Source organism: Podarcis cretensis, assembly GCF_951804945.1.
Source record: "Podarcis cretensis genome assembly, chromosome: 16".
Lineage (NCBI taxonomy): Eukaryota > Metazoa > Chordata > Lepidosauria > Squamata > Lacertidae > Podarcis > Podarcis cretensis.
Window position 1 is genome coordinate 40,263,974 of NC_137186.1, and position 13,745 is coordinate 40,277,718.

The 13,745-nt window shown below is 38.2% G+C and overlaps 1 protein-coding gene across 9 annotated transcripts in view; it reads left to right on the plus strand.

Moving 5' to 3' along the window:
* Positions 1–13,745, plus strand: part of MPHOSPH9 (M-phase phosphoprotein 9) — a 45,703-nt gene that overhangs the window by 6,904 nt on the left and 25,054 nt on the right. For 7 of the 9 annotated variants that reach the window (XM_079956483.1, XM_079956482.1, XM_079956487.1 and 4 more), the window contains exons 2-7: positions 316–376; positions 2,875–3,007; positions 4,222–4,372; positions 6,316–6,405; positions 9,192–9,709; positions 13,022–13,145. In XM_079956483.1, the coding sequence (XP_079812609.1) occupies positions 2,904–3,007; positions 4,222–4,372; positions 6,316–6,405; positions 9,192–9,709; positions 13,022–13,145 (987 nt within the window). In that variant the 5' untranslated portion in view covers positions 316–376; positions 2,875–2,903. Of the gene's footprint in view, positions 1–315; positions 377–2,874; positions 3,008–4,221; positions 4,373–6,315; positions 6,406–7,825; positions 7,859–9,191; positions 9,710–13,021; positions 13,146–13,745 lie in introns of those variants that run through there. The other 2 variants (XM_079956484.1, XM_079956488.1) reach the window with 2 other exon arrangements.

A 13,745-nucleotide genomic window follows, 5' to 3' on the forward strand; every position in this document is an offset into this window, starting at 1 on the left:
ATCAGTATGAATTGGATTGCGGGCTCAATTTTTAACTGCTGTTATACACTCAAGCCACTTTTAGAAAATCGGCTCTGCTCATATGCCTTCAACAGCTTTCTCACTGGTAGAAATTAAGCAGGTAAAGATTTTGCTGTTGGCATGATGGAAGAAAAACAACTTTGTCTAACTTCAGTCTGCTAAGTCTTTCCATGTATCTTTTGCAGGTAAATAAGTGAAGGCAAAGCACCACTGTCCTCCCCCTCTTATGCCAGTGCTTACCACAAATTTATTTTATTATTTATTAATTACATTTCTATTCCATTTTTCTCCAAGGAGCTCAAGGCAACATACAAGTTTCCCCCACTCCATTTTATCCTTTCAACAACCCCGTGAGGTAAGTTAGGCTAAGAGAGTGACTAGCCCAAGGTCACCCAGCAAGCTTAATCACTAACTGGATATTTCAGTGTGATTCCCATCAGTCTTAGTGATATCCTAACCCCTTCGCCAACTGGATGTGATGGTAGGTGATAGCTAGGAAATCTGGAAGACGGTGAAAGAATGACAGTTAAATCTTAGTGTAAATTAAACAGATGGAAACAACACATATGAGAGAATTACTTGTACCTGATCCTAACTGCTTTGTTCAGAACTAAGGTTGCAGCCCTAAGTCCCATTGCACTTATTAGGACTTTCTTCTGAGTTTCTTCTGTTTTCTGTCCAGCTTCTCTGACTCATGCAAGACTGGCAGGGCTCTGAATCTGGTGGTTCTTTTGCTTTCTCCATCCCCTTTTTCTCCATTTTTCTATTAAATTGACCTCACATTAGAACCATGCTGGAATAATGCATTGGCTTATTTCCAAGTAATCATGAATGGCACAGATTTGTAGGGCTGGAACCCAGTCTTTAGAGTTTTAGTTTACTGAATCATCTAATTTTAAATTTGGAGGTGTGTGAATTTATTTCTGAACTAGTAAGCATACTTGCTTTGATTTTAAATGCTGCAGGCGTTATAGCAAATAGCATCTTTGTAAAGGCATTCCTCCTGTGTGAGAGAAAAGAGAATGCCACTTTCACCACAGTACTTGCCATTTGCAGTTTTTATAACCACATATATTAAGAATAAGTTTTTTTAATAAAAAATTTTGCCCAATGAATTGGGGGCACCTATTTAATCAATTAAGGTTTTTAAAAAATGAGTTAAATTAACCAATCAGTTGATTAAATATGACAGTCATAATTGTTTATTACTTTACTTGTTTTTTAAACATTTTTTTCAAGTTTTTTTTCAACTGCCTTGTGTGTGTCTCTGCATCCCTTCTGGCATGACCCTTCGAGAAGCTAGATCCAGCTCAAGGGGCTGCTGGTTACTAGTCCCTAATCCTGTGGACTAAGTGGCTGGAGTTTGGGGTTGATTTTTGAAGGGAAATTTTGCAGTAAAGAAAATGGATAAGTGGAGGAGCAGACAAACAGAAGGATGGTAGCTAGAGGAGAAGCCAAAGGCTTAGGTAGAGAAAATGTAGGGATGTGATCATTTCTTTGGCTGGTAACCTGGTTCCTTTGCCATAAGTGGTTATTTCTTATAAGAAGGGGTGTTTGTACCTGAGTGATTTATCATTCTTCTCCCCTTCTTCATTGGGATAGGAAGCTTTTTATCCATTTCAATCACCCTGTTGTTTGCATTGCATTTGATAAACAGTTGTATTATATATTACATTTCTAATCTTTGTTAGGACTTTTGAAACTTTTTGTGCAAGAGGCATAACTTTACCTTTATATTTATACAAGGGTTGCCAACTTTTTTGGACCAGTGCACATGCAGTGCACAACTTTTGAAAGAGTTCTCTTGGTGCCAGTCACAAAATGGCTGCTGATTAGGGGGTATGACAAAAACATAAAATCAGAGAGCACAGTAATAGTAAAGCTTTTTCCCCACTAGAGAAAGCTTAACCTGTTGAATTTCTGCCTATAACCCCATATTGTTAAAGTCAGTTGTTTAGGGCTTTAAAAATCAGTGCAAGTAACTTGAAGTGGGCCTAGGAGACATTTGGCAACCAGTTTACGATTTGCTTTTATAGTTTAATTTCTTGGCTAATCTTGTGTTCAACTATCATTGCATTGGTTTAGCTAGATTTTTGAAGGGAAATGTTATGTTTGCAGTATGGTGAGAAACTGAGGATGTAGCACAAATAATTAATGCACACAGAATTGAGGAAGGGAAGAAGTAGGTCAGCCATTATGTGCTGGAAAATGGTTAATTCCTGCTTTCTCAATGTGGTGTCTTAACCTCTAAGGATTCTTCTTTGTTGTTGATGTGGCATTCATGTATTCAGCTACATTGGTAGATTGACGGAAGTGACAGGGAATTTGGTTAGAATGTTGTGGATATCCATGATGGGTAGAATTGTTTTATTGTGCTTAGAAAACGTTTGTTTAAATAAATGATTTTCCCAGGAGATGTTGACTGGTCATGAGCATATAGCAGGTGTTGATGTGCATGTGGTGTAGTAGGAAGAGTGGATGAGGCTCAAATCAAAATAGAGTAATTAACTGTTTTAGGGGACTTTTTAGAACTGTTTCTTAGCTTCATCTATGACATGGGAATTTTCAGCTGAATTGCTGAAGTCACTTTTTTTGATGAAAACAATCAACTACTCAGTTTTGACTGGCGTGTGTAGGAAAATGTGGAACAATTGTTTGGATTCAGCCAAGTAACAACTTGATTTCTGAAGCTTTGAAGATGCTAGTTTCAAGCCTAGATTCTGAAAGCACCTTAATGAAGTTGGACTGGTAAATAGTTGCCATGATTTTGAACACTGAATGTTAATGTACCTTCTTTTCCTTCCTTCTTTTTGAAGTGGGTGTGTCATGTATTTTTCTTTTTCTTTTTGAAAGGATAACCACATGCTTTGCAAGCATGAGATATGGAAAACCTGGACTTGGTGAAAATTGATCAAGAGGCTGCTTCTGTAGACACCAATACGAGAGATGATCAGAACTCTGTTGGCTGTGATGTCAGTAATAACAGGTAAATGTGATGGGCTGATTTTTTTTCAAATAGAGTAGAAAGGCACTCTAGCATAAACAGTCATTTCAGCAAAAAGTGCAACACTCAGTGCAACTTAATATATTTTTCTATGTATAAGATGATTTTTTGTTTAAGAAATTAGTCAAAAATGAACAGATGATGAATGCACAGGAGTTTAAAAAAGCACCACTTACCTTCCTGTGGCTGCCGTGAAGAAGCTGCTGGAACAACCAGTCATTTCACTAAACCACTTCTGCCAACCAATGCATGCACCTCAGCTAACCATTACTGCCACTGCTGATGTTTAAATATACGGTAGTAAATATACCGGTCCTCAGTTGTGTAGCTAGGCGGGAGTGGGGGTGCCACTGGGCGTACCTGGGCCTCAGGGTGGAACTGTCTGTCCCGTGTGCTCGGCTTAACAACTTTGAATATTTTATTAAATATCAAAGTTCTGTTTGATGTTTAAAATACTGATTTCTTAATTTTGGGTTCAAAAAAGTAGGGGTCGTCTTATGCATGGGGGCATATTTATACTCGGAAAAATATCGTATGTGTCAGTCATCAAGAAAAACGTCTTTTGGTATGGAGGCTGATCTTGGAGGCAAGTTGCATATTTTTGTTAAAAGATCATCAGTTTTATATTTGAGTTCTTTAAGAACACTCAAGTGGATGCTATCCAGGCCTGGTAATTTGTCAATTCTTAAATTGGTCAGTAAGGCCTAGAACTCACATCTCTTGTCACCATAATTTGTCTTAGATGCCCTTTCCAAGGAGGTTAGTTTAGGTACAGAGATCTGCCCTATATTTTCTGCTGTGAAGAATTGGAGCGGTGTGTGAGGGAAAACTCAATGGGAAGAGATCTTCTTAAGTAGCTCTGTCTCATGAATTTCATTGGAATGTGTGTGTCCCTAGTTATGTCTGAACCACACTGGTCTCACTAAAGACTAGTTTGCTAATGAAGCCACACGATTGGATATTAATAGTATAGTAATTGTACATTTTGAGTGCTATACACTCATTCGCATTGATCAGACAGTTATTTGACAACTTTCTTGTCAAGGTTGGGAAATTCTTTACCTCTTTGTAGGTGTTTCCTGTGGTCTGTTCTTTTTTGTTTTCAGCACAAAGCAGCTATGCTGCTAGCATAATACTATAGAGACGGCTTTGTCTGGCATTTGGCGTAATAAATAATTCACTTTTTTTTTCCTCAGCGCCAGCAGTCCCTTCTCAAACCCAAATGACATCTCCAGTTTCTCAGGGAAAACCATCCCTCCAGTAATACATTGTGATGTTGGTCCTCTGTCTTCCTTCATGCAAAACGCTCAACGGAATAGTGACTCAGAACTATTGAAAAACTGTGAGGTAAGTAACGTTTTTTCTCAGTGATCAAGAATATTTAAACATTAAAAGAAATCTTACAAAAGCATCGTGTTATGAAAAATTGTAAGAGTGTATACTGTGATTGTAGGGGGGAAGTATATAATTCTATTAATTACACAATCTCCAGGACTGGTATGAATCTCACATTAAAGCATAGTTTTTTTAAAAAAATAAGTTTTAATGTGAACGCAAAGCATGCTAGTGCACACTGCTCAAAACCCCTGCCCCTGCCGTTGCACTCCCAGGAAATAAGCCAGACTCTAGCTTGTTGTGATGTCCAATGCTTGAAGTTTTCCCCTCCAAACACACTCAAGGTCTGTTCTCCTTTCCCCCCCTCTTTTTTTCCTTTTTAAAAAATTTATTCATTTTTCTTTTTCATTCATTACACATCATTTATTCATAACATTTACTATGCATTCCTTCCTCTCTCCCCTCCTAGGCTTCCCCCAACTTCTGCTTCTGGTTTGTTTCTCTTTTTACCCACTTTGCTGCCTCTTAAAAGAAAAGGCTACTAATAACATATTTATACAAAAACATCAAACCTAAAAACATAAAAATAACAATGAATGCACCATATTATTTCTCTATCTTCTACACATTTTCTAATACTAACAATGTGAATGTTTATTTAAATCCTGCCATCAAGTCTATAGACTTTCTTTGTTTCTGCAAGTACAATATAAATGGTTCCCATTCTTTTTCAAAGTCACCATTGTCTTTTTCTCTTAATCTGTCTGTCATTTTTGCCAGTTCTGCATAGTTCATCAACTTCTCTTGCCATTGTTCTTTAGTTGGTATTTCTCCAGTCTTCCAATTCTGTGCGATCAACATTCTCACTGCTGTAGTAGCATACATAAATAAAGTCCTCTTTTATTTCGGTATATCTTGGCCTAAAATAGAAGGCTTCTGGTTTTTTTACAAAAGTTATTTTCAACATTTTCTTCAATTCATCATTTCCCAATAAGCTTTTACCTTTTTACAATCCCACCACATATGATAAAACATGCCTTCTGCTTCACACCTCCAGCACTCTTTCTTTTCATTTTTATACATTTTTGCCAATTTAACCAGTGATATATACCATATATACATCATTTTCATATAATTCTCTCTCAATAATATGCAATATGTAAATTTCAAATTTACTTTTCACAATTTTATCCAGTCCTGTATCCTGTTATGGCCTATATCTTGCACCCATTTGATCATTACCGATTTTACTTCTTCATACTTTGTTTCCCATTCCAAGAGAATATTATATGCCTTTTTCAATAATTTTGTGTTTTCTTCTATCACTTCCTTTTGGAATTTGGAAACTGAATATGAGAAGCCTTTTTTTATTATCATCCTTAAATATATCCTTTAATTGTCTATGATGCAGCCAGCTTTGTAGATGTTCTTTTATTTCATCATATTCTTTCAATTTTAAGTTTCCCTCTTGTTCAATCAGCAGCACTCTCTATCTCTCAGCTGATGGAGAACTCAAGGTCTGTTCTCAACTTGTCGCTTCTACCGGTAATTTACTTAGGGAGAAACAAACCGTTAGCCAAGGTTTGAACTTCTCAACAAGCCAGACTCTAACTTGTTTCCTAGCAGTGCAGAGAGGGAGGAATAGGCTGAGAATTTTTCAGCAGCATGCAATAGCATGCTGCATATTCACCGTTAAACCATGGTTTGTTTTTAATTGGGGAACCTCCAGTCCACAGGCCCAATTAGACTTGTAAGGCCATTTTGGCTGACCCGGTTAACCTACACATGAAGTGGCTGGGTTGCAGACACCACTGATTGTCAGGGCTTCCATAGCTCCGTACACAGTCCTAGACAGCATGAGAGATTTCATTGTCTGCTTCTCCTATGCTAGATGTAAAACAAAAATGGAAGAAAATGTGTTTTTCATCTTTTTTCTTTTAATTCATATTTAATAGATCAGGTGGCTGCGATTGTTCCAGCTGGTGGAGAAGCAATGCCAAGAACAAATAGTTGCCCAGCAAAAAGTGTTCTATCATCAGATCCATGTAAGTATTTTGGTTTGCTTGACTGTTTTAAATTGAAGCAGTTTCTCAGTAGTGTGAGGTTGGTGTCATTACAGAGGCAAAGACAGCTGTTAGTGATGTGAATGCTTCTTCCTGTGCTTTCCTAGTACATAAGATGCATCACATGTCCTAAGCTGGCAGAGATGTGTGTGCATAGGTACAGATAAAAATGTTTACAAATGTAACAGCTTTGTGTACAAGCACATACACTCCTGTCAGCCTAGGATACTATTTCATACACCTGTTGAAATTATCTCTCTTTGAAAGTTTTTATTGCAATATATTTGCTAGTATCTTGAAGTTAGTCAGCCTGATTATTGCACCGTAGAAAATATTCTTGCTTTCTGGTGCATGGGGTTAGCAGTCAATTTTTTTGCAACCATTTTCCTCTCCACTGTGGACCACAGTTCTTCACTTTTTCATTGCTTCTGATTTTTTTGCCCTTAAGCTAGGGGGAAGTGTGAGCCCCACCTGGTGCACTTTTTAGGCTAATACATGAAGCATTTGATGGCTGTCTTCTGGACCATAATTGTGATCCCGCTTTAACTGCTTAACTGTACATAGTTCTAGGTGTCAGCAGGTTTGTATGTTTGTTTGTGTGTGTGCGTGCTCGTGCGTGTACGCGGTAGAGAAGTGAATAACTCTTATTCATTTTTGGTGTACTATAAAGAGTTCTTGGTAGCTTAGCCTTGACTTTTTTAAAGAAGGAAAGTGATAATGTGCTTTTGAATTTGCAGTATTCTGAGAGACCAAATGCATGCTTTTGCCACCATGTGGCATATATAAAGGAATATTTTGTCCTTTACAGTCCTGAATTAAATTTTCTCATCTTGCTATCCCATAATTGCAGGGCATCAGGAGTACAGATCTAGAATAGCTGAGTAGGATGAACTGAGTCTTTAACAGCAGAATAAGAGTTCAACTAAATGCCTTTTGGAGAGGTCCTGTTCAAGAGCAGTGGTACGTCTCCAGCCTCAACTCTCTCATTAGCTATTTAGGGCCATATGGAGCTTAGCATGGTATAGCAGCCATTCTAATAATGGCTACAAAAGTAGTTCAATTCCTAGGTAACAATTATTTAGACATATGCTCTGCGCTGAACTGAAGACATGTTTCAGCAAACTGTCTTGCTATCTGGGTGACCAGATGCTTGGGATATTTCTACATTTCTTTACTATAATATGTGAAAACTGTTACTTGGCATAAATAATATCTTTTTCTCTTAAGTTCAAATTCTCCCTCATGCCTATTTCACAATGAAGTCAGCATATATGAGTCACTTTCCGTATGTGAAAACCGATATTTGATACATTTAATAGATGTTTCAGTACATTTTTAATATTTATACCCTTTTGGTTACTGTTTTTCCCTTCCATTTCCTGATGGTCCTCTGCACTAATAGTAACCAACAGCTCCTGAAACAAATAACAAAGAGGTATTGTTCTTTTTCATTCTTTTTCCGTCCTTCCTGTTTCCTTCCTCCTTACTTTCTTTTTGTCTTGCATCTTTTTTCATCCATGTTGTTATTTCTTCTCTGTGTTAGGCGTCTACGATCATGTGTTGCTATGGAGAGGCCTGATGGCTCACTGAAGGGTGCTTGCCAGGGTTGCTGGTTTTCAAAACTAACCTGGTGGAAGCGCCGCTGGTGCACAAAGTTTGCCTGATCAACACTTGGCATTTCTTATGCAGATTCATTGAAGTTGTTGTGTGTAATTCTGAAAAGTGTTGGTCACACCTGAACACTATTTCTTAGGATGAGAGACTGGTTCTGTATTTTGATTTTTCTGGAAGATAGAAATGTTCTCATTATTCGTGGCCTTACAGAAACATGTTGGTTACACGTGGCAATCATGCTATATATTAGGCTGAAAACTTAATGGTTGTATTTGCATTTGGCTAATTCCCATGAAGATATGTTTTGTTTTTGGCAATGAGTCCACAAAACCTCATATTAAAATTGAACATTTTTTTGCTAGGTCTGGTCCAGAAATGTTTTAAAAGATGAGCACCTTCACTTCTTCTAAGCATTCTATTTTGAAGAATAAATGCAACCATAACTATGCCTGGTGTGGAATATGCTTAATTAAAATTAATGGGTCTTCATTCCGAATTTAGAGACACAATACACATATACCAATCATTGGTCCTGAGCAAACCAGTGATTTTATTAAACAAGTAATTCCAATTGGAGGTTTGTAGCTGCTATTTGTCTGCTTGGGGAGGTAGAGATAGCTGGGGGAAAGGGGTAGAGATTGGGAATAAGAATTGTGGATATTTTAAGTACTATACATGGATTTTGAGGCAGGCTAGCAGGAAAAGCAAATTAGGAGTGGTTAGTGGCATTGCGTCTCTCCAGAATTGCCCATGGATGTGCTATGAGTATCACTGGAAAAGCTGGCTTCCATGGCTTTAAAACTTTACTAATTTTATTTATTAGGTCAACTTTGCAGGGTGAGTAACAATTATTTCTGGACATGAAGGTTTCCTTGTTTCATTTAAAGTTGTATGAGATGGACTCTTCCGCTCTCCATTGGTTTCTGGTACTTACCTTTAATATAGTCTTAACCAAGCAACACTGAATGTGCACACGCATGTGTTTTAATGGCAAAAGTGGAACAACTCAGGGTGTTCATTTGTATCCCATAACACATTTCTGCATGTTACGTCTGTAGCTTGGTCTTGTGGAAGTTAAGGTTAAAATAACCCTTGTGTGCAATTTCCACAATGATTTCCAATTTTTATTTTAAATCACATCTTTTTATTTGTAGCGCATACAGAATGAAATCAAACACTTGATGAAGCTGCAAAGCCAGAATGTGTGTTTGTGCAAGAAACAAACATCTCAGGTCAAATTGGTGAACAGTTCCTCTTCATTAGAAAGTCAAATGGGGTTGCAGTCTGAAACCTTTGAAGAAAATGAGCTCTTTACCAGTCATCTCAAAACCAGTGATCATGAGAGTCATCTGGAAGCTTCGGCCATGCCTCCGGAGTGCCTCACGAATAGTGTTTCAATGAGCAGTGGCTATGGCACATGTTCTGCCGCAGAACTGAGTCCTAGCAAATATAAAGACATTCAGACGTGCATGGAAGACCCAGAGGAGATTACCAAAGAAAAGGAAGGTGCCTCACCAGTGCCAGAAAGTCTAGTTACAGCCAGTATTCAGAACACAAGAGAATATACGCAAACAGGTGTAGAACATTGTCCATCACTGAAAAAAGATGATAAAGGTTTTTCTGATGAATTTGAGCATAAGATCGGCGAAGGTCATTGTGGAAAAACAAACTGGTAAGTGGCCAATCTTGGAGTCATTAGGTTTATATTTAGAGTTGGTAAGGTTTTAGTATGTCTACTTAGCTTTTAACACAGGCAGTACTGTTTGGAAAGGTAGTTTCACTACTTGCCTATATATGCCACTCAGCATGCAATTGAGTTTGCTTACGTTAAAATCTATGATACATTCCTTGCGTTTGTGATACCTGATATACTATCACTGATGTAATGAGGGTGTCTATATTTAAAAATCTTGCTTATTCCCAGGGAAATTTTCAGGCTTATTATTATTATTATTATTATTATTATTATTTTGTTAAGTAGGCAGAAATGTTCCTGGCACTTCACATTCCTGGTAGGTGTGTGGTATCTTGCTATTCTGCATTGAAAGTCTACGAGGAGAGAGGTGTTAAAATAACAGGAAGCTTCTTTTTGTTGAGTGAGACCACTGATCTACCTAGGTTAACAGCGTCTATTCTACACTGATTGGCAATGTGTCTCCAGGGTTTCAGATGGGTCTTTACCAGCCTTACCTGGAGGTGCCAAAGACTGAACCCAGGCCTTTCTGCAGGCAAAATATGTACTCTGCTACTGAGCTACAGTCTCCCCATTTATTTTATTTCATAAAATTTATACACCACTTGATTACAAAAACCTCAAAATGGTTTACAAAAAGTTAAAACAATAAAATCAAGAAAAAAATAAACAGTACATTAAAATATTAAAACATATTTAAATCACCTCAACTTTCTAAGTATCTGGATCTGAATGTTTTCAGCAGGAAGCGTACAGTAAAGACTGTATCCCTGCTTGATATAGGTAGGGAGTTCCAAAGTGGTGTTGCTGCCACACAAAATGATTGAGTTCTTACAAATGTGAAATAGTATAGCCTGCTTCAGTCTAGCACTTTCTTCAAACAGTTTCATCCTCTAAAGCTTTAGAAGTAGCCCAAGACTGGATTGTGGAGGTTTAAAGACGAAAGGAACTTACTTATATGTACACCCTGAAGTCTGAGAGGACCTGGCTGAAAAGCAGCTGCTTCAGCTGTAAACTATATAGCAAAGAGAGCATGTTCTGGGTGTGCTTAGCCCTCAGAATTCTTGAGATGAAATATACATTCTGTTGTGAATGAACTGAAATGTGACAATTACATGCTGTCAACCAGATAGTTTAGTATATGCAGTCTGATGACTTTTTTTAAATGGACAGAATGGCATTATGCCTTCACCTGCACATTATTTCCAAGGAAACAGTGATGGGGACATGTGATTGTTCATTACAGTGGTGCCCCGCAAGATGAACGCCTCGCAAGACGGAAAACCCGCTAGACGAAAGGGTTTTCCGTTTTGGAGGCGCTTCGCAAAACGAATTTCCCTATGGGCTTGCTTTGCAAGACGAAAATGTATTGCGAGTTCCTGCGGGGTTTTTCCCCTCCCCCCCCTTTTCCTAAGCCGCTAAGCCGCTTATCAGCTGATCCGCTAAAAGCCGCTAATCCGCTAAGCTGTCAATGGGCTTGCTTCGCAAGACGAAAAAACCGCTATACGAAGAGCCTCACGGAATGGATTAATTTCGTCTTGCGAGGCACCACTGTAATTCTATGAAAAAGAAAGAAATTACTAAGCTGACTCATAAGGTCATTATTCTTTATTCATATTTTTTTCTATGGCACTTGAGAAAACATCAATTGCATATATACTTGCTTCATTTTAAGCTCTCCTGGTACAGATAACTTAACTGCTGAATGTGGCAACCTATCCTTTTGATGCTAAAAAGTGGATGTGTGCTCCTAGGATTTGAATGTTCCGCTTGCTAGACCCATTGGATAACTGCCTGATATGACTGAAAGTCCAAATAGGAGGGAAGCGTAAGCTGCAGACTCTAAACATGTTTAAAATGGGCTCTATATGATGTGGTCTTTTAAATACTAGAACTCCAGGTCCTCCAATGAAACTGATTCTCGGTAGGCTCAAGACAGGCGAAAGAAAGTGCTGCTTTGCACAGGGTATTATTAATCTTTAGAAATTTGCAGTGGCAAGATGTGGCGATGGCCACTAGCTGCAAATAGCGTTTTAAAGAAGATTAGGCCAATTCCTGGAGGATAGTTGTATCAGTGGCAATTTAGTCATCATAGATTAAAAAACGAGTCAGTGTTGGAGGGCAGTAGGGCACTGTGAGGGGAGGAGCGATTGCCCTCCTGGTCTTTTTATGGCCCTTCTCCAAGGCATCTGACTGGCCATTGTTAGAACGTCATCCTTGTCTATATAGCCTTAACCTTCAAGCCTTCTCTTCTATGCTTAAGAAATAAGAATATTCAGTGGCCTCATTCACACATCCTGATAAACCATAGTTAACTGTTTATTGTGAATGCACTGGCCCTGACCTCATAGCTCCTCTCTGCTCACACTGGAAGGAAGCAAACCATGATGCCTTGCTCTCAACAACAAAAATTCTGTAACTGATGTTTGCTCTTGGCTTTGTTAGTTGGAAGAAGACATACTCATTGGTTTGAACATAACACTAAGCAAGGAGGAGACAAGCAGCTTCAACAATCTAATCTTTCAGACACAGACTTCAGACCTTTTCATTTCCCTAATTCTTTTCTGAATGAGTCTCCTGATTATCTTCTAGTGTTGTGCCATTATTTTATCTGGATTGTTTTTGATTTATATTTTATATTTATATTTGGTTTTCTTCAAACTGATATTTATAGCATGGTGAAGTTTCTAAAACACATACACTTGTGTTTGTGTGTGTGCATGTCTTCACTATGAGGCTTAGAGTTTGGGATGCAATTAGTGGGACTTCTGATATTTTTCTACTGATCAGCAGACCTCCCTTGTGACATACTGCTTTTGCTCCCTTTAGTTGGGATTGCTACATGGCATGGAAGACTATTTTTATTCAAAAAACAAAAATCCAAAGGCTCCCTTGGTTAAGGTGGAGCTAGTCATTTGTACTTTGGATCTGACCATTGTTTTTTTGAGTCTTTTTACTCATATTCTGCAAGTTCTGTAAGTGTTTCAGTATAGTTAGTTTTTTACAGTTGCCCAGAAATTTGAGCTACTGCAGGGTTTGAGTTGCATCATCTCTTCATTTTGGTACAGATCTTATTTTAAATAAATTACAGGATGTCCTGTTGTAGACTCCAGGGAACAATTGCTTTCTTGCCAATATTATTTGTTGAAAACCATTCGGGGTGGGGGAGTTTGTCCAGTCTCCCCTGCACAAGGCCATAGTACCTTACAGGCTGTAGCATGAAATAGATCTAAAATAAATGTTGCTGGGGCAAACACGTTTCTTTCTCTTTTTCTATTTCCCTTATTGTAGTAAATCTTTAACATCATGGGCTCAAAAGTTAAAGCAAAACCAGCTGAAAAGAACAAATGTGGAGGAAGGGGATATGCATTCTGTGCAAGTAAAAGAGCACTCACAGACTGTAACATTGGAGAATGTAAGTGGACCACCATTCCACCTAAACCCCTTCATTGGAATAGTAAATGTATATAGGATTGAGCTACATTTTCTTTCTGGGATCCAAAGAGCTACATTTAGATGTGGCCAAATATATGTGCACATGCCCAACAGTAACCCGCTTTTATCAGTTTTTGAACAGCATTGAGATTCCTCTCCTCACCTGTTCCTTATTTCAAACTGGTTTTGAAATCCCCACCACTTTCATGTGACGAGTTACAGTTCACCTGAGCTTCTCTGTAACAAATACAATAGGATTTAATATAATATATGCTCTTAGTGAACATAAGAAGAGTCTCCTGGATCAGGCCAGTGGCCCATCCAGTCTAGCATTCTATTCTCAAGCATGGCTAGCCCTCTCCTCCATGAATTTGTCTAATCCTTGTTTAAAGCCATCACTGCCTCCTGGGAGTAAGGTCATAGACCTCAGTGAGAACTTTGGTTAAATGGCTATAGACAATCGCTTGTAAAATAATTTTTCAATATTTTGTAGTTGATGCTGACTTTTTCTTTTTACTTGATATAATTTAGGTAACTTTTTAATTGGTCTATAAATCATTGTGTCCCCCCTTTTGTGGAA